Genomic DNA, 25,511 nt, shown 5'->3' with positions numbered 1-25,511 from the left:
CCCACAGCCAAGGCTCCACTGGAGCAAAGTTGGCCCCAGGTGCTGAGGATGGCACTGAGGATGGCTCCATGGCCTCCGCCTCAGGTACTAGAATGGCTCCAATTGCAGCAGAGCAATGCCCCAGAGGGGCTGAGCATCGCCCCCTAGTGGGCATGCCTGGTGGATCCCAGTTGGGCACATGTGGGAGTCTGCCTCAAACTACCCCCCCTTCTCACTTCGGAAAAATACCAAAAAAAAAAAATTCTTTCTATAACCTTGAACTGGATAGATAAGATAATTTGACAGGAAAAGATATGAAAGAGGACATTGGGAAAGGTAACCAGTGAAATCAAGCCAGATCTAGCTGTAGTCAAGTCCCTTATGCCAAATGGCTCCTCCATTCATTGTAACCTGACAACATTCCTCAGAATAAATAAAAAGAAAGTCACCACTCATTTTATATACACCCTGGAGAAAAATATCTTGCCTCCATGCCATGAGCACCTTTTAAAAATATGTTTGGGTTATGTGTGTTCTTTTTTCTTTCTCTCTTTCTCTGTCCTGCTCTGTTTTCTAATGCACCAGTGAGACCCAGGATAGTCACAGCTTCTGCTTAGCACAATTTCATGTCACTAGAGGTAACAGACACTCATTTCTAGGATGTTTCAGGAGAAAGTGCTCTCTTTGGGCCTGACAGTAGCTCACTTGTGCATAGAGAATCTCCTGTCCCAGATAAACATATCTGGGCTTTGGTTAAAGTACAGTGTCCCTCAAATCCAGGTCAAGGTAAGCCTGTGTCACTTGCACCCAGATTGAAGTGTGTGGCCAAGGGGAAGACCTGAGAAACAGTCTTATACAAAGAAGCCCATCAATGTGAGCAGACCACCAAAGGAAAGCATCATTCTAAGGAGCTGGCCAGAGAGGGTTAATCCAGGTGAAGCATTCATCAGACACAACTGAAAGAAACCACAGGAAATTTAAAACTGAGTTCAAGAAAGAGCCCAATTTATAGGCTGGCTCCATGGCTGCTCTCAAAAATTGTGACTCTGTCATTTGACCTTTCTAAGCCTCAGTATCTTCATCATGGACATGATAGTTTCTACCTTAGGTGTTATAAAAATGACCTGTGATATTACATGCCAAACAGGCATCCAAATAGTTTTGGCATGGAGTAGACTCAATATATTCAGATATTGGAATGATTAGTACTATTATTGTTACTGCTTTTCACCCTAAACAAAGGGGAGGCAGCTGTATCCATTTGTACAGGGTGTTCATGTACTTCACATAGCAAAGAGGGTTTAAAGAAATTCTAGTTGAGCAAAATACAAGATCCTGGCACAAGCTGACACCCAACTGTCATCCCATATTAAAAATGAGAAAATGAGTAGAAGATTAAGAAACTTGCCCAGGGTGATAGCTGAACCCTTCCTCCATAACTCTAAGCTTCTCTGAGCCATCCACACGTCCCACATTTCCCCTGCTATGATGTTTTTCTTTTAGTTTCTGTCTAGAATGTCCTCAGACTGATAAACTCATTCTAGAGCTTCAGGTTGCAGCTCCAATGTCATCTCATTGGGTCCTTGGAAGGCCTTTTTAAGGCCACCAAGAAAGTGGGTTTCCCACCGTGGGGCTCACATCTTTCATTGTCATAACACTAGATTTGGGGTTTGATTGAAGACACTGTTCACTCATTTGTACAAGGGATCTTAAGTTTTTATTGTGTGTGTTTGTGTGTGAGGAGGGGAGGTAGATACTCTCGCATGCACCCCAACTGGGATCCACCTGGCAATCCCCATCTGTGGCCGATGCTCAAATCAACCAAGTTATTTTTAGCACCTGATGCTGATGCACTTGGACCAACCGAGCCTCTGGCTGCAGGAGGGGAAGAGAGAGAGAGAAGGAGGAGAAGAGAAGCAGATGGTCGCTTCTCCTATGTGCCCTAGTGCCCTAACTGGGGATCAAACCTGGGACGTCTGTACACTGGACTGACACTCTATCCACTCAGCCAACTGGCCAGGGCACAGGGCCCTTTTTTTTTTTTTTTTTTTTTTTTTTTGTATTTTTCTGAAGCTGGAAACGGGGGAGAGACAGTCAGACAGACTCCCGCATGCGCACGACCGGGATCCACCCGGCACACCCACCAGGGGCGATGCTCTGCCCCTCCGGGGCATCGCTCTGCCGCGACCAGAGCCACTCTAGCACCTGGGGCAGAGGCCAAGGAGCCATCCCCAGCGCCCGGGCCATCTTTGCTCCAATGGAGCCTTGGCCGCGGGAGGGGAAGAGAGAGACAGAGAGGAAGGAGGGGGAGTGGGGGAAGCAAATGGGCGCTTCTCCTGTGTGCCCTGGCCGGGAATCGAACCCGGGTCCCCCGCACGCCAGGCCGACGCTCTACCACTGAGCCAACTGGCCAGGGCCGACACAGGGCTCTTAAGTTGATTTCCATGGAAGAGCATCAGAGGGAGGTTTGTGAACCAGGCATGTGGATACACATGCAAACACACACAAAGACAGACGTGCACACATACATACCCACCGGTGATTTTTATGTGGTTTTTTTCCCAACTCATTTTGGTAAAGGCAATATTTTCATCTTTATTATGGCTGCTCCTGTAGACGTACACCACATGCTTATCAGCTTCTTATGACCTGTCAGAAAATCTTTCCACTAGTAGGAATTTCTAAATATGTGCCCTGCCATTATGATGATGAGTGTCTTTGTTTTCTTCAGAATTGGCTTAAGTTAGAAAACATCAAAGAAAATAGTTGAAAAGAGATAGCAATTCTCTATTCGCTTTGCATTCTACTGTGTGTGACAGAATACAAAAGGCCCAGTGCTTTTTGTATAACATTTTTGCCAATGGAATGAGCAAGAGTCTAAAAATGCCAATGTAGTAGCTTATGATTTGTTCTGAAAATATATTGATGTAGATTTTTTTTTTTTCAAGAAAAGAAGGTTGGAGTGGAAAAGGGAAGTCTTTACCCAAGTCTGATCTGCCTGGATGCAGCAACCTAACTCTTAAAATAGCAACACAATAACTGATAAAAGATGTGTACCTCAAAATGGTCAAATTAGTGTGTGGTTTGAGTCAAAGGAGGCAGGTTAAAGAAATGCCACTAGTACATGAAATTATTCTATGATGATTGACTTTTTTTAATTTTTTCTTCTTTTTCTAAGTAAGAGGAGGAGAGATAGTGAGACAAACTCCTGCGTGTATCCCAACTGGCATCCACCTGGAAATCCTGTCTGGGGCCGAAACTCTGCCCATATGAGGTCATGCTCAAACAGAGCTATTTTTAGCACCTGAGACAGAGTCTTCTTAAAGCCATCTTTAGAGCCTGGGGCCAATGTGCTTGAATCAATTAAGCCACAGCTACAGGAGGGGAAGAAAGAGAGTGAGAGAGAGAAAGAAGGAGGAGGTAGAGGGGTGGAGAAGTAGATGGTTGCTTCTCCTGTGTGCTCTGACAGGGAATTGAATCCAGGACATCCACATGCTGGGCCAACACTTAAACACTGAGTCAACCAGCCAGGGCCATAGTTACTTCTAAAAAATAATATTTTGAGGTGTGAGCTGGAGGAATTGGGAGCTTCTTTTTATAGCCAGCTGATGCCTTAAGAATAGATTTATACTTATATCCTTTTTGAAATTTCAAATCCATCAACATCTTTGAAATGTTGAAAAGTTTCTTCAACCAACAGAACTCCTTGGGCACCTTATAAATAGACACCTGTGCTTAGTAACAGGTTAGAGGCAGTATGTTTATGCAGTAAACCCCACAACCTATTGCTTTCGACAGTCCTCTTGTCTATAGCAACGTGTTACTTTGTGAATGCCAGGGCCTTAAATCATGTGACTTTCCATAATAGTTCCTCATGAAATGCAAGCAGAATATAAACTTCTTTTCTTTTACAAACCTGTAATACAGAACTATGCTGAACTTGGAACTCCCCATTACTCTTAAAAGTACTCCCGCTCAGACAACCTGAAAATTAAAACATGCTTCTTCATTCTCCCTTTGCTGACATCAACAGCACTTCCTTGTTAAAAATGAGATGCAGTGAGGCGAAGCTGGTGAAAATTAAAAGACATACATCTAATTCAGATCATCTTGGGATATATTGGTGTTTCCTTGTCACAAGCCCACAGTGCCCTTAGCAAACGTGAAGTGATTCCGTTTGCTACAACATGCTGTAGTGAGTCCAGCTCTCAACGTGTGTTACTATCAAAACAGAGAGTCTACAGGAAAAGAAAAAAATGCCACCTGGCCAAGACCACTTGCTAATTTCAGCTTCTCATTCAAGGCAAGGAGAGAAGTCTTCTCATTGACATTTATTTTTTTAGCAAAGCCAAGATTTTTTTTTTAATTTTATTTGTACACTTTGGAGCCTTTCTCTTCTTTTTCTTATTTTTTGAATATTTCCTGAAATTCATTTTGTATGTAAAAAAGAATGGCCAATGGCACAATTCTTTATAAAAAATATGATGAGCCAATGCAACCAAATAAGTTGTGTATATCATTTTGCTTCTAATCTTATGTAAATCCTTCCTCGAAGAAAAACTCTAACTTTCACCAGATTCCCATTCCCAAGGATGGAAAACAAAAATATATTTTCTTTGGGTGATACCACAAAATATTGTGGTAGAGTATTTTTCTTGTACTTCATTTCCATACTGGATTCATCAAAGTCAAAGTCTTTAACAATTAAAGTAAATACAGTATCATTGGTATATTGATATTGTTATGGGCTGAATTATGTCCCTTCAAAATTTGTGACTTAATTTGGAGACAGAGTCTTTTCAAAAGTAATAAAGTTAAGATGAGATCATTAGGGTGGGTTCTAATCCAATATGAATGATATCCCTATAAGAAGAGAAAATTTGGACACAGACAGGGACAGACAGACAGGAAAAAGAGATGAGCATCATCAACCCATATTTGGGGCAGTTTGTTTTTTCTATTATTTTTTTTTCTTCTTCTTTTTCCCAGTGGGAGGAGGGGAGATAAACAAACTCCTGCCTGCACTCCAACCAGGATCCATCCTGTAATCCCCATCTTGGGCCATGTTCCCCACTGAGCAATTTTTAGCACTTGAGGCAGAGGCTCCACAGACGTATATTCACTGCCCGAGCTGATGTATATATTCACTGCCTGGGCTGATGTACTCAAACCAATTGAGTCATGGCTGTGGGAGGGGACAAGAGAGAGAAAAACAGAGGGAGGAGAAGGGTTAGAGAAGCAGATGTTTGCTTCTCTTATGTGCCCTGAATGTGAATTGAACCCAGGACATCCACATACCAGGCTGATGCTCTACCACTGAGCCAACCAGCCAGGGCATGTGGCACTTTAGTTGTTCACTGATTGCTTTCTTATATGTACCTTGACCAGCAGGCTTCAGCCTAGCCAATGACCTCCTGCTAAAGCCAGCTAACTTGGGTTCAAGCCAGAGAGACCTTTGGGCTCAAATCAGCAACCATGCGGTCATGTCTATGATCCCATGCTCAAGTCAGTGACCCCACACTCAAGTTGGTGAGCACATGCTCAAGCCAGGGAGTGAGCTCGGGGTTTCAAACTTGAGTCCACAGTGTCCCAAGCTGATGCTCTATCCACTGCACCAACACCTGGTCAGGCTTAATACCCCACTTTTAAAATGACATATAAGCTGACTGATTTCCATTTGATGTAATAATGGGCTAGTATGGGACTAGCTGTCATCTCTGCTTACAGAGATCTAAAGGCTCCAAGGACATAGAGACATTGCTGGAAAAGCCCAGGTGATGGGCACAGTTATCCTGCTGCCCCTGCTGCTGTAACTATACAGTTTAGCATTAGTGTCATGAATGAGGCCCCAGAAATGTCAAGATGAGGCATACTTCCAGTAGTCTATCTAACCTTCCTCTTTTTCGAATGCCTGTTTTTCTTTAAATCCTTAAAAGATACATATTGAAAGTGCATATAAAAGTGAGTGCTCCTTGATCACCTGTGCCCTATGGTCACATAGGATCTGGAGGGCATGGGCCATTTCTGAGAAAAGTGTGAGGATGCCCAGTGTCTCCTGAAGATGCAAAATCAGAGCAGCGGCCCCACCCTTTTTCCAGGATGGGCAGAAACCTTCCTGAAATGAGTGGGATGACACTCAGGACATCAGGAAAGTAGCCATGGTCATGGAGAAGAACCTGATCATGCCCTTTGGACATGCATGCCCTAAGTTCTGCCCACACAGACCCTTATCTGTCTGACTTCCTGAAGAACCACTTCCTGGATGAGCAGGTGAAACTTATCAAGAAGATAGACGACCAGTTGTCTAACTTCTGCAAGCGTACTGTCCCAGGCTGGGCTGGGCGGTAGAGTCTCTCTTCAAAAGGCTGACCCTCAAGCACAACTAGGAGCCTGTAAAGCCTAGAGACCTTTGAGGGGCCCCTCTGTAGCCTTCTGATGTCTGCTGCTTGCCTCAACCTCTCTCTGAAATCACTATGCATCCTTTTAAGCACACCGGAGCCTTCTCCCATGCATTGGACCAAATGGAAACAATAAAGCCTTTTGCAGCAATTATTGAAATAAAAAAAACTATCAGAGAAAAATAAAATCATTTGTAATGATTTTTTTCCCTTAAAACTACATAATTGTATATTGACCCAAGTTCATCTTTGTCCCTATATCTGGTACTTACAATTAATTAGCAAATTGATGTAGAGGAAGTAACATATTTCAGCTTTAAAAAAAAGCTATATGTGCTACCTACCACTCTGGTGTGTTATTAAATATATGCTGTAACAAAATTATTGAAAACCAAAAAAAAAAAAAAAAAAATGCACAGAGTTGTATTAATGCAATGTGTTAAAAGTTTTATGAGTTCTAATCAAAAAGGTAGCACATCAGGTATAAGAGACTGTTGGAGGTATTAATTTTTCTCTAATAGTATTTATGCATCTTATAATATGTAGTATTTGTGCTGAAAGATAATTTGTGTTTTTAGTAAAGTGAAGCATATTTAGTCTTTTTAAGTAAAGAAAAATTATGAAAACATTTTATTTAATATGTTGTTCCTCAAAATAAAATTTTAAAACCAGTTTTATTTATTATTTTTTAAATGTTTATAGAGTTTATTTAAGCTAAATTGACGACATATGCTAGAGGGCATAATCTCAAGTGCTTCCTTAAAGTCAAAATGAAACTCTAAATCATCCAACAGAGGAAAATCTCTGAAAATTAGTAGATAAAGTCTTAAATAAATAACCATCATTTTTAAGTGCCTACTTTTTTTTTTTGTATTTTTCTGAAATTGGAAACGGGGAGGCAGTCAGACAGACTCCTGCATGCGCCCCACCGGGATCCACCCAGCACACCCACCAGGGGGCGATGCTCTGCCCATCTGGGGCATCGCTCTGCCACAATCAGAGCCATTCTAGCACCTGAGGCAGAGGCCACAGAGCCATCCTCAGCGCCCGGACAAACTTTGCTCCTATGGAGCCTCGGCTGCAGGAGGGGAAGAGAGAGACAGAGAGGAAGGAGAGGGGGAGGGATGGAGAAGCAGATGGGGTGCTTCTCCTGTGTGCCCTGGTCAGGAATCGAACTCGGGACTCCTGCACGCCAGGCCGACGCTCTACCACTGAGCCAACCAGCCAGGGCCAGTGCCTACTATTTTTATGACAAACACTGTGCTAGCATACTTCTGAAAAATGACTGGGTCAAAGAAGAAATAAAAACAGAGATCAAAAGATATATACAGACCAATGAAAATGACAACATGACTTATCAAAATTTCTGAGATGTAGTGAAAGCAGTAATAAGAGGGAAGTTTATATCATTACAGGTTAATATCAAGAAACAAGAGAGATCCCAAGTAAACAACCTAACATCACACCTTAAGGAACTAGAAAAAAAAACAAAGGCAATCTAAAATCAGCAGAAGAAAAGAAATAATAAAATTTAGAGCAGAACTAAATGAAATAAAGAACCACAGAAAAAAAATAATACAACAATGAGCTGATTCTTTGAAAAGATCAATGAAATCAACAAACCTCTGGCTAGACTCACTAAGGAAAAAAGAGGAAGGACTATATAAACAAATTTTAAACTAGAAGAGGATAAATTACCACAGACATCATAGATATACAAAGAATCATAGTAGAATATTATGAAAGATTATATGCCACCAAATTAAACAACTTAAAGAAGATGGATAAATTCCTAAAACTATACAATCTTCCTAGACTAAGTCATGAAGAAATGAAAAACCTAAATAGATCTATAAACAGGGAAGAAATAGAAACAATTATCAAAAACCTCCCTAAAAACAGGACCAAAAGGCTACACTAGTGAATTCTACCAAACATTCAAAGAAGATTTGATACCTATCTATTCTTCTAAAAGTATACCAAGAAATAGAAGAAGAAGCATTACATCCCAAAATATTTCATGTGGCCAACATAACCCTCATACCAAAACCTGAAAAGGACAACACAAAAAAAGAAAACTACAGACTGATATCTCTAATGAATATAAATGCAAAAGGCCTAAACAAAATACTAGCAAACTGAATAGGAAAACACATTAAAAAAATAATACATCACGATCAAGTGGGATTCATTTCAGAAGCACAAGGATGGTTCAACATATGGAAATCGACCAACATAATACACATCAACAAAACAAAGAACAAAAATCATATGACCCTATTAATAGATGCAGAAAAGGCATTCGATAAGATATAACATTCCTTTGTTTTTAAAACACTCAATAAAATTGGAATAGAAAGAAAGTACCTCAACACAAAAAAAGCCATATATGACAAACCATCAGCTAATAGCATACTAAATAGTGAAAAAAATGAAGGCTTTTCCTCTAAAATTAGGGACAAGACAAGCTGCCCACTCTCTCCCCTCTTACTCAACATAGTTTTGGAAGTTTTAGTCAGAGCAATCAGGCAAGAGAAAGAAATAAAAGGCATCCATATCAGGAAAGAAGAAGTAAAGTTATAACTTTTTGCAGATGACATCATCCTGTGTATAGAAAAACCCAAAAATTCCACCAAAAAACTATTAGAAACAATAAGCCAATATAGTAAAGTCACAGGATACAAAATCAATATACAAAGTCCACTGCTTTCTTATATACCAAGGATGAAACATCAAAAAATAAACAAAAAACAATTCATTTTACAATTGCAACAAAAAAAATAAAATACCTAAGAATGAACTTAACAAAGGATGTGAAGGCCCTATATAATAAAAACTACAAAACATTATTGAAAGGAATTGAAAAAGACACAAGGAAATGGAAAAATATTCCATGTCCATGGACATATTATCCAAAGAAATATACAAATTTAATGCAATTCCCATCAAAATCCCAATGTCGTATTTCAAAGAAATAAAGCAAAAAATTACGAGGTTTATATAGAACCATAAAAAACCCCAAAAAGCTAAAGCAATCCTGAGGAAAAAGAATGAAGCTAGAGGTATCACTCTACCTGACTTCAAATTACACTATAGATCCACAATAATCAAAACAGCATGGTATTGGCAGAAAAACAGACATACAGACAAATGAAACAGAATTGAGAGCCCAGAAATAAAACCACACATATATGGACAAATCGTCTTCAACAAAGGAGCCAAAAACACACAGTGATGAAAAGGAAACCTCTTTAATAAATGGTGTTGGGAAAATTGGAAAGCCACATACAAAAGAATGAAACTTGACTAGCTTTTCTCCATGCACAATATCAATTCAAAATGGATCAAAGACCTAAATAAAAGATTTGAAACAATAAATTACATAGAAGAAAATAAGTACTAAGCTCATGAACCTTGGCCATAGAGAACAATTTATGAATTTATTTCCCAAAGGCAGGGGAAATAAAGGCAAAAAAATCAATGAATGGGACTATATCAAACTAAAAAGCTTCTGCACAGCAAAAGAAACTGACAACAAAACAAATAGGCAGCCAACTAAATGGAAGATGATATTAACAAACAACAGCTCTGATAAGGGGTTAATATCCAAAATATATAAAGAACTCACAAAGCTTAGCAAAAAAACAAGCAAGTAATCTAATTTAAAAAATTGGGAGAAGACCTGAACAGACACTTCTCCTAAGAGGACATACAGTGACCAACAGATAGATGAAAATATGCTCATCTTCACTAGCTATTCAATAAATGCAAATCAAAACTACAATGAGATACCACCTCACACCTGTTAGATTGCCTATTATCAACAAGACAGGTAATAACAAGTGTTGGAGAGGCTGTGGAGAAAAAAGGAACCCTCATTCACTGCTGGTGGGAATGCAAATTAGTACAACCATTATGGAAAAAAGTATAGTGGTGCCTCAAAAAATTAAGACTAGAATTACCTTATGACCCAGCAATCCCTCTACTGGGTATCTACCCCCAAAACTCTAAAGCATTGGTATGTAAAGACACATGAACCCCTAACTTCATTGCAGCATTATTCACAGTGGCCAAGACATGTCAACAAAGTGTCCCTTGTTAGAGGATTGGATAAAGAAGATGTGGTACATATATGCAATGGAATACTACTCAGCCATACAAAATGATGACATAGTGACGTTTATGACAACATGGATGAACCTTGAGAACATTATACTGAATGAAACAAGTAAATCAGAAAAAGCTAAGAACTGTATGATTTCATACATAGGTGGGATATAAAACTGAGACTCATGGACATAGGTAAAAGTGAAGTGGTTACCAGGGGGAAGGAAATGTGAGAGAGGAGGTGGGGGAAGGGTGTAAAGAGGGAAAAATATAAGGTGATAGAAAATAATTTGAAGCCTGACCTGTGGTGGCACAGTGGGATAAAGCATCGACCTGTAATGCTGAGGTCGACTGTTCGATACCATGGGCTTGCGTGGTCAAGGCACATATGGGAGTTGATGCTTCCTGCTCCTCCCCTTTCTCTCTCTCTCTCTCTCTCTCTCTCTCTCTCTCTCTCTCCTCTCTGAAAATTGAATAAATAAAATCTTAAAAAAAGAAAAGAAAATAATTTGACTTTGGGTGATGGGTATACAACATAATCAACAGTTAAAATGCTATAGAAATGCTCACCTGAAACCTATGTATTCTTATTGATCAATGTTACCATATTAAAGTTAATTTTCTAAATAAAATTTAAAAATTAAAAAAAAGTCACATTGCTCATTTCAGCTAGCTTGTCAAGCTCTGAATTTACTACAGGAAAATTCAAAATATTAATATTCTGGTGAGAAATAGGATGTTAACAAAAAGAGAAAAGCATTTCTGCCTCCGTATTTGTTCTATAAATCTTCATTTATAAAGGTGACTGAGTGATAATAAGGAGGGCCAGGTGAGGAGCACCAAGTTTGGGACAGGAAGCAGAAGCAGGAAGGAGGGGAGAGCACAAAGCCACAGCCTTTATTGGACTGCTTTTGCGAAGGGCAAGGCAGGGCAGGTTGAACAGTTTAGGATTGGCTGGTTTGAATAATTCTAACTGGCTTTGGGTTGTGGGGGAGAAAAAGCACTTTACTTGACCCTCTTCAGATTCCTGGCTGAGTATGAAAATTAAACTGATACAGACAGATGAAGAGAAGAAAAGCATATAAATTTAATATAAGTTTTAAGAGACACAGGAGCCTCCATGAGGAAATGGAGATGCAAGTGAACACTTCGATCTGTGTCGTTATGCTAGGTTTGATGAAGAGTGGGTAATCATTCTTTAGTACTTCATGTGAATCAACAGGATGAACCTGTGTTCTTAGCACTCTTCAATCTCTTCAATGTTTACATTTTTTGTGTATGCCACATGCTATGTTCAAATTCTGTGTTCATGTTCATTACCTTCATCATTATACAAGCTCTTAAAGAACTGGCACACTATATTATCCCCTTCGAACCTGAGATGTAAGCATGATTCTTGACAAAAATATTTTATCTGAATGGAAATAAAACTTTGCATCTGCAAACCTAATCAAATACAGGGGTATGTATTACATATATTATATAAACTATTCCTGCTAAGTCTCTTTTACTATTTAGTGGCCTCTTCTCTTAAGAGATTCATGGCCAAGTCTGCATGGCAGATGTCTACTGTTTGGACATTCTATCTCACAACAGCAATATAAACACCTTTCCACATCAATAAAAATATATCCATCCTTTCTTCCACAGAAACTTGTTATTTCTAAGGCCAAATGCTTTCCATGTATTATACTATTTAATCTTCTCAAGAATCCTAAAAGGTAGGTATTATTTCCATTCTGTTACAATGGAAGCTGAGTCAGGTTAATTTCTCTCAGGTTTATGTAGCTAGAAATGTTGGAAGCTGGATTTTGCTTTTATAATTATCCAACTCCAAAATTTATTCCCTTTCCAATTTGCCTTGCTGCCTCCATTTGTTCTAAATCCTGGTCATCTGACAGCCATTAATGTATTCTAAGTAAACTAGTCCATAGAAAGTGTTCTTTACAGATTATTATCAAATTCTTTTTCCATGGCTTTCTTATGAACAGATGGCTTTGACAGTAGGATCATAATTGGAGTGGAAGGTGAAGAACAGAGCTAAGGAAAAGGGCAGCGTTGGTCCCAGAGGACCGAGTGTGTGCAAAGTGGTCATCCCAACTCCACTTATAATTTTTTAGTGGCTCCCTATTGGCTTTTATTTATTCAGCAAATATTTTATAGGCACCTGCTAAGTCTCAGATACTATTCTTCACACTATGAAGATAGCAACAAACAAAACACACCAAATACCTGTCCTTATGATGCTTATATTATAGAGAGGTGATGGGGAGTAAAATCATGTCATGACATAAGCACATGAAAAAAAAGAATAGAACAAATCAAGAGGTTGGAGAGCACCTTTATTTGGCCATCATTTGCTGTATACCACTCTAAAAAATCACACTCAATGTTCCATCTTCCTGAAGTTTCTTCTGTTTCATGTTCCCACACTATTTAGCTCTTGTTCAGTCTTCAAAACCATAGGCACATTATCTCTTTCAAGACACCCTCAAAATTCTTCTCTGAACCCTTCAGAGTCTTGTTTGCATACCATAGCATTCATCTTCCAAAACAATTAAAAACAATAAAAGGAGCATTAAACCTGTACTTGAATGGAATACGTTGCTTTCTGATTTTATAGTGGCATTTATACAAACACTATCACCAAAACATACATGAACTTCGTGAGAGCCTTTTGCATTAAATGTTTTCTGACAGCTGGTGTTGGAATAACAGCTGCAATCAAATTTGTCATCAAGTTCTTTCAGGTCTTGAAGTGAGGGTTTCCCTTCTAGTGTGTATTTTCCATCTTTAAATTTAATTTTAAAATTCATTGGGTTCAGGTGAAGATAGTCATGTGAATTCCAGGTTTTCCTCGTGCAATATCCTTGCTCCTTGCACAACAGTTGGTTACACATTTTCGCTGCTAGAGTGACATTGATTAAGTAAAGATTCAGTGTTCTCTGCAGGTAATTTTGCATTGTCATGCAGCTGTCCTGTAAAATTATAAGAAGGTCAGCACATCGAGATCTAAGTTAATTCATATGTGAATTAATGCACCACGATAGGGAATTGCGAAGGAGGGATGAAAAAGAACAGACCCAGCAAGAGTTAGGAAATATTTTCTTTTTTACCTTAACAAGCAAGGTTAATCTAGTTTTTATAGTATTTGTAGGTTTTGCATGCTATTTAATGCCACTGAAGTTATTGACTGGTTGAGGCTTAACAAACTGTAGCTGTGGTCTTCCTCAATAATTCCTGAAGTAATGGGGGGCAGGAACAGAATGGTCTCTGCGATCCATCTGCCCTGACTGGATTGGAATCCTAGTTCCATTAATAACTAGCTGTGTGAACTTGGGACTCCCTCAAGTTTTCTAAGTATTATTTCTTATCTGAGTGACCATGAGAAAATTAATTAACCTGCCTGTGCTTTTGCTTCATTAAAAATAAAGATAGATGTTGTGAAGATAAAAAAGGTACAAAGTATATAAAAGTATAGAACACAGGGCCCAACATATAATTAGTTACCCCCTCAAGAAATTAAAAATAGGCCCTGGACAGTTGGCTCAGTGGATGGAGCATTGGCCCAGCATGTGGACTTCCCAGGTTCAATTCCAGTCAGGGCACACATGAGATACAACCATCTCTTCTCTCCCATTCCCTCTCCCTTTTCTCTCTCTCTTCCTATCCTGCAGCCAGTGTGGCTCAATTGGTTTGAGCATCGGCCCTGGGGCCTGAAAATAGCTCAGTTGATTTGAACATCAGCCCCAGATGGGAGTTACCAGGTGAAGACTGGTTGGGGTGCATGCAGGAGTCTGTCTCCCTATCTCCCTTTCTCTAACTTAAAAGAGAGAGAGAGAGAGAGAGAGAGAGAGAAAGTAATTAAAAATAAATGCAATACATATTACACATTTGTCAGATAAGTTTAAACAGAATTGGAAAAAGTGGTTTTGTGGTTTTTAAATTGCTAGCTCAAAACAGTAAGCAGGTACAACTGAATATAGATACTTTGTATTAAGTGTTATGTATAGTTCAGGTTATGGGTGGATTATAACAGCTCTCTTTCAAGTATACTTACTTGGCAAAGTATGAGTGATGAGTAACTAAAATGATTCATCTTGAGTAGTGCAATCTAAAACTGGGACACTGTTTTATAGAAGAAAGGCATTTTCTTTCATGAACAACAATATCATCGAGTGAGCTCAGTGTGCTAGTCCTTCAGCAGATTGAAGGAACTGGTGGCGGGAAGTCAACAAACAAGTCAGGGAATCTTGGCAGTTTCCACCTGCCTTGGAATAATGCCATCGATGGTATGTAGAATAAGGACCTTTCAAGCATGTCCATACCCTAATCTCCTGGAACCTGTGACTAGGCTACCTTACATGGCAAAAGGGGCTTTACATATACGGTTAAGGGCATGGACCTTCAAGTGGGGGAGATTATCCTAAATTATCTGGATGATCACAATCTAATCATGAGTCTTTAAATACTGTATGTATAAACTTTTCTGGCCCTGGCCAGTTAGTAGAGTGTTGGCCTGGCATGTGGAAGTCCTGGGTTTGAATCCTGATCAGGGCACACAGGAGAAGCGACCATCCCTCCTTTTTCTTTTTCTCTCTCTCTCTCTTTCCCTCCCATAGCCATGGCTCGAGTGGTTCAAGTGAATTGACCCCCAGGTCATGACTCCATGGCCTCAGCTCAGGCACTAAAATAACTCAGTTGCTGAGCAACAGAGCAGCAGCCCCAGATGGGCAGAGCATCACCCGGTAGGGGCTTTCCAGGTGGATCCCAGTCGGGTGCATTCAGGAGTCTGTCTTTGCCTCCCCACCTCTCATTTCATTAAAAATAAATAAATAAATAAAAAGAAACTTTTCCAGCTGGGATAAAATAAAAAAATAGATGGAAGAAAAAGGAAAAATTCAAAGGTAAAAGAGGCTCAATCCAGCATTGCTGGCTTTGAGGACAGAGAAATGTCCTGGCCTTCTTAAATATAAATATAGCTAAAAATATAGTGATCTCTAGAAGCTGCAAGAAAATAGAGATCTCGTTGCTACAGCCAAGAGGAAACTAATTCTGCCAACAACCAAAATGTGCAAGGATCCTCCCCTGGAAAGTAAGGGAACCCTGCTGACATCTTGACTTTAGCCTCTTGAGACCCATATTGGACTTCTGATCTAGAAAACTGTAAGATAATAAGTTTGTTGTTTAAACCACTAAGTTTTGGTGATTTTTATGGCAGCAATAGAAAACCTCTTCTTAACCCCCTAATAGCTTTGCATAGTGTTTAGAATAAAATTCAAGTTATCATCAACTTGTATGTAGACTGACATGGTAGAACCCTGCCTTCCTCTTGTAGACTCCTCCCCACCCATGTGAGGTGCACTAGCTGTTTCACAAGCATGACCATTTTGTTTCAAATTGTCCTTACTGTTCTCTCTGCCTGGAATGTTCTTTCTTCTAATTTCTTACATGGTTCGCTCCATCTTGCCTTTTAGATTGCAGTCTTAATTAGACAATGCCCTTCTCAGACACCTTTTCTCTCTACTTTCTCACATCTTTGTAAATTCTTTGCATTGCACATATTACATCAAACATTTTTCTTGGGTGTGTATTGTTTCTATACCTCCAAATCTAACATAAATTCCATGAGTGCAGAGACTTTGTCAATATTCTTCAACACTGTATTTTCAGTGCCAAAAACACATGACAATTTATACTAAGATCAGATGACATTGCAATTCTCCACAGAGACAAGAGCTAGGCAAAGTAAGCATGAAAACATGAAAATGGTTTGAGACTCATTAGTCTACACGGTGTGTAGTCTTTTGGAAAGATCTGAAACTGGCTTTTTAAAAGATAAGGCCTGGTTTGCCAATAGCCATGTTGTAAATACTCCTACCAACATGACATCACTGAATGCAGAACTGAAGATCAAGTATCTCACCATTACACAGAATAGTAGTAAGATGTAGAGTAGCTTATCATTACATAATATTGATAGTTCCACCCATAGGTACAATAGATGTGAATAACCACAAGAAATGAAATAATAGATAGATTTGTAAGTATTAATTCAGTGTTTTAAACACAACTTATTTTATTTTAAGTTTTTATAATTTAACTTTTCATAATGGCTGTGTGGAAAAACAGTTCACAAAATTTGTGAATATTTAACAACCAAGTCTCATGTGCTGGGACCAATAGAAGCTGGCAATACCATAACAATGGATCTAAGAAGATGAAATGGAGAGAAATACTTGGCTTACATTTGACAGCAATTGCTTTAAGTCAGTTCTAGTCCTTGAAACTAAATTTGCAAACACCAATTTCCCAACTTGAAAATGAATCTCAGGAAAAATGACAAATAATTCATGACTATTGATTACAAGGGACATAGGAAAAGCAAGGAAGTAATAATAGAATTAGCACTCATAATGATTATAAATTGGGAAAGGTAGCAGAAATATATAGAACAGAGTCCACAGGAGACAATTACAAGGCAACGTCATTAAATAGAAAAGAGTCATATTAAAGTTGAATGATTGTCAATGTATGAATAATACTGAAGACGCTCTAAGAGTCTTGATAGAAAATAGGGAGTCTAAGGAAGTAAAAATAAAGTGTGACAATTAACTAGTATGTCACATTGTCCTACAAATTGGGGAATGCCTGATTCATTTCTCATCAGAGCAAGGGTGGATTCTCAGTTCTTTTAAAAAGAATAAAAAGAAGTAGTACAGCCCTGGCCGGTTGGCTCAGTGGTAGAGCATCGGCCTAGCGTGCAGAAGTCCCGGGTTTGATTCCCGGCCAAGGCACACAGGAGAAGTGCCCATCTGCTTCTCCACCCCTCCCCCTCTCCTTCCTCTCTGTCTCTCTCTTCCCCTCCCGCAGCTGAGGCTCCATTGGAGCAAAGATGGCCCAGGCGCTGGGGATGGCTCCTTGGCCTCTGCCCCAGGCACTGGAGTGGCTCTGGTGGTGAAAGAGTGATGCCCCGGAGGGGCAGAGCATCACCCCCTGGTGGGCAGAGCATCGCCCCCTGGTGGGCATGCCGGTGGATCCCAGTCGGGCACATGCGGGAGTCTGTCTGACTGTCTCTCCCCGTTTCCAGCTTCAGAAAAATAAAAAAAAATACCAAAAAAAAAAAAGAAGTAGTACAAAAAATCTATAAATAGCCTATCATGACCCATCATAAAACTCTTGAGCAAAGAGTTTATAGATCTGGGAATACAACTAATGCATATTAAGACTACATTTAGGTAGATTATAATTTCTAAATAATTCTCTGACATATGAAAGATTTTGCAAAAGGAACATATAAACCTTTCTTTAAATTTATATTTTATGTTATTTCTCTTTATTGGTGATCAAACCAGAGACAATCGCATTCTACCAAATAGGCAGAAAATCTCAGATTGCCTGGAAAGGACTGCACAAAGGTGACATCTGTTAGGTACTTTTATAAATGAAGTAAATACACTGGGGAGCAATTTTTTTTTCATTTTCTGTTGCATGAGGTTTTAGAACTGTTTTTATATATATCTGCATCACTGATTCCAAATCTGAAATCCGTTTTTTGGTGCATGCTCTAGCTTTTATGCAATTTTAATTTCTTTTTGTTAACAGTTAATGGCATGCATTGGTTTTTAAATTGGAGTTAAAGGGCAATGACTCTTGGATTGAACATAACCACAAGGCAATTAATGTTTTACAAACATCACTTTTACATAATTGTAATTGTTTTTAAGTGTAAGAAATTATTATCTGATAAAAACAGCCTCTTATTTTGTTTTAAGATTGAATCATGGCTTCTTGGAGTAGGTGTAAATGTAAGAATAGTCCTGACACTTTCTGTTATATATGTGGCTGTTACACACTTCAACATCAAAGGCGCAATATTTCATCATTTGTGACACGTGCATATATTACCTATTTTCAAGTTCCTCTTGGTGATCAAGACAAGAATTAGGCTCCTCATATTGTGTGTCATAATTGTGAGAAAATGCTTCATGACTGGACAAAAGGGAACTGCAAAGGAATGCCTTTTGGTATTCCCATGGTTTGGCATAAACCTAAGGATGACAGCAGTGACTGTTATTTCTGTCTGATTCATACAAAGGGCATTGGCAAGAAAAAAACGGCATATGATTGCATATGCTAATATTCCTTCAGCAATACGACCTATCCCACACTCTGAGACACTCCTGGTTCCAGTTTTCAATGGTTTTATTTCTTTAAGGACGAAGAAAGTGAACATGGTGATCAAGTGTATTTTAATAACATGCATGAGGAAATGGTTGTAGAACCTAAAGGGTCTTCTTCTGATGCCAAGCAGTCATTAACCCCTCAGCAGTTTAGACAACCCGAATTGAATGACTTAGTAAGAGATTTGAGCCTATCAAAGGAAGCAGCTAAGTTATTAGCCTCCATCCAGGCTTCAAGAAAAGAATGTACTTCTCCGGTCAACTAAAGTATCCCATTTCAGGAAGTGTAAACAAATTTTTGTGGACCTTTTTTCGAAGACAAACACTTTGTTTACTGTCATGATATCAATAGTCTTCTCAGTCAGCTAGGTGTTACCACATACAGTCCAACAGAATGGCAGCTATTTCTTGACAGCTCTAAACAATGGCAGACTACTGCTGGAGCATCAAACGAGATTGTCCTCAACAAGTACACAAATGCAAGAGCTACAAACACAGATTTTTGCCTGAATAAAATTTAAATAAGTTTTGTGCAAATTTTATGATTAAAATAAGTGTTTTAATATGTTCTATTTTGAAATTGTAGACAAATTCTTATGCAATCATATCTTTTAGTATATTAGTATATTTACTGCATTATATAAATTATTATATTTTCACAAAGATGATGCCCAAGAAGACATTCTACTTCATTATATTAAACTAAATGTTGAAGATTTTACAATAAAATGAAAACCTAAAATCTTGAATTGTAAAATGTAGCTTACAGAGAAAAACGAATGTCAGATTTGAGATCAGCACACTTGAATTAGGTAAGAACGAGTGTTTTTGTGGATGCAACAAAAATTTTGTTCCCCAGTATATATGGTTAGTTCCTTTATAGACAATGGGTCAAAAGGTCTCTTCTGATCTTAGAGTACAGTCACTTCTCTGTGTGTCCTAAGATAAGATTTTTGGGCCATGAACTTTATTAGACATAGCACCTATATCACTAGTATTTCCACATCCATCAGAAAGGAAACAGTTCAGCTTTGATCCAGTAATGCCCATGTGACAGTTTTACTCTTGCTTTAAGACCAAGAGGATTAAAGAGTTGGGAGAGAAACCCTGACATAAAAAATTAAATAGGGATGAAAATAAAGAAAGAGAGAAAATGATTAGGCCATTATATTAATGGCTTTTTGAATTCAGGAAAATGCATTAGAAAAAAATAAATGAAATTTGTACTCTACAGATGAAAACAGATATTTTCCCCATAAAACATTAAGTAAAATCTTACTTAAAATAATTACTACTAGCCTGACCAGGAGATGGCACAATAGATAGAGCATTGGACTGGGATGCAGAGGACCCAAGTTTGAAATTCCCAGGTCGCCAGCTTGAATGCTGGCTCACCAGTTTGAACGTGGAGTCGCTAGCTTGAGTGTGGGATCATAAACATGATGACCCTGTGGTCCCTGACTTAAGCCCAAAGGTCATTGGCTTGAAACCCAAGGTTGTTGGCTTAAGCAAGCAAGGGCCCACTCGCTCTGCTATAGCCCCCCAGTCAAGACACATATGACAAAGCAGTCAACGAACAACTAAGATACTACAACAAAGAATTGATGCTTCTCATCTCTCTCCCTTCCTATCTGTCTGTTCCTATCTGTCTTTCTCTCTGTCTCTTTCTCTGTCTGGGTCACACACACACACAAACACAAAAAGACACTACTAAATATAACCTGTGGAAAATAAAGAAGACTTCCCTTTCCTTTCCCTTACAGAAGCTTTGAGTCACTTACTAATATTTTTTTAAAAGTAACTCCCAATTGCTCACACACTTCCCCACCCCATTTTATCCTCTCCCCAGCCTCACCATAATGCTCCTAAAGTCTTTCCCATCTCAGAGAGAACTCCTTCAAACCTCGGAGTCTTCTTCAACACTTCTCTTACCTACCCGCTCACCCAATGCCACAGCCAATACTCTCAGTTCTACTGTTGGGTTATATTCAAAACCCAAACACCTGTATAGTCCATGCCATCAACAGCCTCCTCCCCTGCTCACACTTTCCCCTCTGAAATCTACTCTCAACTCAGATGTCAATCTCCTGAAATGTTTATTAGAAATTGCACTCTTCTGTTCAACCTTCTAATAGCTTTCCTTCTCAGGGTAAAAGCCCATCATGGCCTCTGAAGGCCAACATTAGACCCTCTACTACTTCACTGACCACATCCTCTTTTACCACACTTGTCCTTGCTCTCTACACTCCAGTCACATTGACCTTCATGTTCTTTCTTTACAAACGCATTCCAGCCTTAAAGCTATCGCACTTACCATCCTCAGGTATCCAGAGACTTGGTCCCTTATTTCATCTAGTCTCTTATCCCACAGAACTTCATCAGAGAGACCTCCTATGATGACCTTGTCTTAACACCACTCCATCACTCTCCATCCTCTCTATACTGTTTCACTGCTCTTCACTGCAGCTGTGTGTCAGTTACCTGACATATCTGTACATGTTGTATTTCTACTTTTGAGAATGGAAGTCCATGGTTAAAGGACTTTGCTTTGTTTACTGCTACATTTCCAGCATCTAAACAATTAACCAGCACTTAATCAACAAACCAAAGGTTGGGAATTTTTTTCTGTAAAGGGATGGACAGTAAATGTTTTGGGATTTTGGATGATATAGTCTCAGTTATTCCTTTGTAAGGCAAAAAGCAGTGGCAGACACCTACATGAATGAGGTTGACTGTGTTCCAACAAAATTTTACTGATAGACACTGACCTTAAAATCAACATAATTTTCATGTATTATGAAATACTATTCTTTTTTTGTTTTTTTTAATCCATTTAAAAATGTAAAAATCATTCTTAGCTCATAAACTGTACAGAAAATAGCAAAGAGTAGGCCAGATCTGGCCCATGGACACTGCTTGCTGACCCATGCATAAGCTGTCACTGAAGGACTAAATGCATAAATAAATACTTAATGAACAGTTATTGACTGACTCAAAGAACAAATGAATGAATGCATATGAACTCATTGGATCTCTTCTGAAAAGAACCACAGCATGGTGTAATAGAAAGAAAACACTAGACCAGTGGTTCTTAACCTTTCTAATGCCGCGACCCCGCAATACAGTTCCTCATGTTGCGGTGACCCCAAACCAAAAAATAATTTTGGTGGCTACTTCATAACTGTAATTTTTCTACAATTATGATTCGGAATGTAAATACCTGATATGCATTATGTATTCTCATTGCCTCTCCCCCTCCTAGGCTTCTGTCCTCCGGCGCTTGCTGCACCCGCCCACTGATGACGTCAGCAAGTGCCGGACACACATAATGCGCTGTTATGGACGAGCAGCCATGCTGCTATGGACTGTGGAGCGTTCCTCCTGCTTTCCTCGCCCCTTAGGCCCCCGACGGATGATGCAATCATGTCTGCGCATGACCGCAGGCATTCAGTTTGGAACACACGTCCATAACGGCATGCGTTCAAGCTGAATAGCGCTGCTGCAGACAGTAGCACGGCTTCTCAGCAGCTAAAGCCATCGGAAATATGTATTTTCCGATGGCTTTAGGGGACCCTGTGTTTTGGTCATTCGACCCCCGCCGGGGTCCCAACCGACAGGTTGAGAACCGCTGCACTAGACACTGTGTCATAGAACTACTCACTACCACATAGCCTAGAGAATTTCCATTAATCTTACTGAATTCCAATTTTCTCACTAAAAACCAAGTACAGTATTTTCTGCCTGAAAAAATAAACTCACAAATGAAAGACAGATTCAATCAGTGTTAATTGAGCACCTCCTACTCTGTGCCAAGTATTGTATCTGTTTTTTAATTCAATACCACAACACGCCTCAAAAACATTGAAAGTAAAAATATTTTCACTAGGTCTTATCAATTCAACTTACCACATTTTGGCTGACATTGAGGCTTCCCCATATTAACATTCCGGAGGCACCTAGAGAAATAGTTTCACCAATCGTATGCACAAGGTCAATCTGGCAAATGTGATAGAAACAGTTAGCAGATAGAAATAAAATGAAAGTGTTATATATAGGACAGTCACATCAAAGCTAAGAATGTTGACCTAACAATAAAAATTTAAATTACACATATTTTTCACGTATAATGAAATGCTATTCTTCTTTTGTTTTCCCTACTATTTATTTCCATCTTTCACACCCACTGCCCTACTCTAACAAAAACACAAGTATTTCTATTATTTTAATTATTTCTACTGACTGGAGAACAGGCCCATGAAAGAAAAATTAATATATTGCCTATACGATTTAATTTTCCATGGTGGCTAAGATATGATTTCATTAAAATGAAATATATTTTTATTTTACAATCATATAGTAACACAGAACCACCTGTGTGCATATTCCTAAAAAATATTAAAAGCTAAATTTTACTCCCTTCAAAAATGATATTAAGGCTGTAAAACTGTTATTCTCCAGAGCATTTGAAATCTTGCTCTTGGCATATGTTGTCAGTTTAGCTCGAATAAACTCTCAGAAAAAAGTTTGTAAATGTTAAATTCTATGAAACACTATTTGTGGGCACTATGTCATTTTACTTACCTCACTGAGGAACTGCGAAGGATCATTAGTAAAAACTGGACGGGTGTATATAAAAATCGGAAGTGGATTTGTGACATCACGTACTGTAGAAACCCGAATGGCTTCATGAACACGATTACGGACAAAGAGTCTAGCTCGTGGAGAAGACTTGAGTTGAGAAGGCAAATAAATGGATGGGAAAAGGGCAGTGCTTTCTTTCCACAACCAGTTTAGCTGGTTATTTCTTTTCTGTTCTATTTCAAAGCAAGTCCCATTGTAAACCTGTGCAAAATATCGATGATTGTAACAATCAGGAAAAAGATAATAACCCCATACGTGTTTTGGCCGAATTGATTTTCCCAGTTTTAAAGTCTCTTCCATGAACATCCTTCCTGCCGTTTCAAATTGTTGTTTGGCTTCTTTGGTGGCCATTGCTGTACTAAGTTGTGGATTTTGACTCTGAACCAATGCAATAGACCGGTTCCTATAAATATCTTTAGGTCTCCAGTTTCTTTCCCAGAGAGGCCTCCATTCTTCCCAGTCAATGACAGCCAAGCCCTCTTTGTCTGTTGGTATGTAGTGGACAATGTCTTTCTCGGCTTGTTCCAAATGTTTCTGTAAGGACGCAACCTGGGGGAGTCCTCCATTCTCTTCAGTGCCATGACTATCTATATGAGGGTACAAGCCAAGTCTATCAACGTAAAATAGTGTAATGGATTGTCCTATGGCAGATTTTATGGGACTTCCTTTAAAAGAGAAAAATCTCAAATCAAGAGACACATTAAACCTCAGGAAACAAAGGTCAGATGGGACATTCCAACCCCAGAGGAAAGGAACCCCTTGCAGATAAGGGGTTGCTCTGAAATCCTTAGTCAAGCAAAATGGAATCAGCAGGAAGGTGAACACAACCTGAAGTGCTTCTTTGGTTCCCACAATGCTCCTAAAGAAGATGTACTTGAACCTTAGCATTCCCGTTGCAGGGAGTAATGACTACGAAAATCACTTGTTTCTTCCTACACACTTTGGTTTATCAAATGTTGAATGCAAGATTTAAGCATAGAAGAGAGAATGGTGGAGTGAAGCCACTTTGATAGGTAAAGCAGTATTATAATATTACTTTTAAATATTATTTCTTCTGTTTTATGTTCCAGGAAGGTTTTGCAAGTTGCTTCACCTATAACTAAAAAAAAAACATAGAAATTTTTTTTGTTATACTACATTTCTGTATCAGAGATTGTAGGATTTACTAAATTCTCAACTTTAAATACAAGGAGTTTAATTCAATTTTGAAGACTCTTGTGTTTGAATTAATAAAATTATTTCCTGTTAGGTACGATACAAATCCTATAATAGATAACATCTGTCTCGTTTTCCCGAATCATTCCTTAGCCTATAGAGGGGTATATACAGCCTTTTTCCATGTTGCCTTCCCCATTGTGTAGAATGCTGTTCCAAGCAATGTCTTAGCAAAAGCCTATTAAATAAAAAGAAATTGCAAGAACCTCTCATTCTTGTTTATTTCTTGAAAGACTGCTTTATAGTGGTCTGCCAAAACTTGGAAACAACCTCTGACAGAATTGTGAGACCTCGTTTTATTTTTTGTGAAGGGGTTGGGGGAAGCAAGTACCGGAGGAAGCAAAATTCACTTCTGAGGTTGTAAGTCAAAAGTTTGTTTAAAACTATTAAATAGACCAAACTCTCCTAGAGGGATAAGTTGAAATGTTGTTTGGAAGAGCGCTTTGTCCTATCTCAAAGTAATGTACTTTCATGTTTAAAGTTAATAAAACATATTATGACTTTATATCTTCCACTAAAAGGATTAGTTCTGGCCTCGCTTAATAAAAGCAATATATGAATTTTGATCTTTTATAGTCTTTAAGTGAGATTGTCTTATCATGCTGATTGCACAGTGTGAGGCCAATAGCCACGGCCACCAACACAGCCGTCTGGCCCATGCAGGTTCACATTTGATTTGGAGACAGGTAATGAAAAAACAGAGCCAAGAACTGGTGGGCCATTAGCTTTAATCCTAGCTTGTACCCGGCGGGCAAGAAATAAACACAGTGGGAAAACACTTTCCTTTCCATTCAGGGCTCCAAAAGCTACTGACTTATTTGAGTTTCCTAGAATCAAAGGTTTCTAAGTCACCAGCCTTATTCACCTCTGTTCCCCATCTCCTTCTCTCTGCACAAACTCAGACCATTGGAACAAATCTCTATGCATACTGCACATATCTTATTTTAAAGTAAAAAAAACAAAATGGGAACAAATACAATATTTAAAA

The 25,511-nt window shown here is 38.9% G+C and overlaps 1 protein-coding gene across 1 annotated transcript in view; it reads right to left on the bottom strand.

The window, feature by feature from the left end:
* SPAM1 (sperm adhesion molecule 1) overlaps positions 1 to 24,196 on the bottom strand; it is a 29,832-nt gene extending 5,636 nt beyond the window's left edge. The window contains exons 1-3 of the mRNA XM_066364202.1: positions 23,249 to 24,196; positions 22,574 to 22,663; positions 13,018 to 13,462 (exon numbers count right to left, since the gene is read on the bottom strand). Of these exons, the coding sequence (XP_066220299.1) occupies positions 13,018 to 13,462; positions 22,574 to 22,663; positions 23,249 to 24,196 (1,483 nt within the window). The remainder of the gene's footprint in view (positions 1 to 13,017; positions 13,463 to 22,573; positions 22,664 to 23,248) is intronic.
* Between the last annotated feature and the right edge of the window lie 1,315 nt (positions 24,197 to 25,511).

The sequence above is a fragment of the Saccopteryx leptura genome, chromosome 2, assembly GCF_036850995.1.
Source record: "Saccopteryx leptura isolate mSacLep1 chromosome 2, mSacLep1_pri_phased_curated, whole genome shotgun sequence".
Classification (NCBI taxonomy): Eukaryota; Metazoa; Chordata; class Mammalia; order Chiroptera; family Emballonuridae; genus Saccopteryx; species Saccopteryx leptura.
This window is presented reverse-complemented; position numbering and strand designations above follow the sequence as displayed.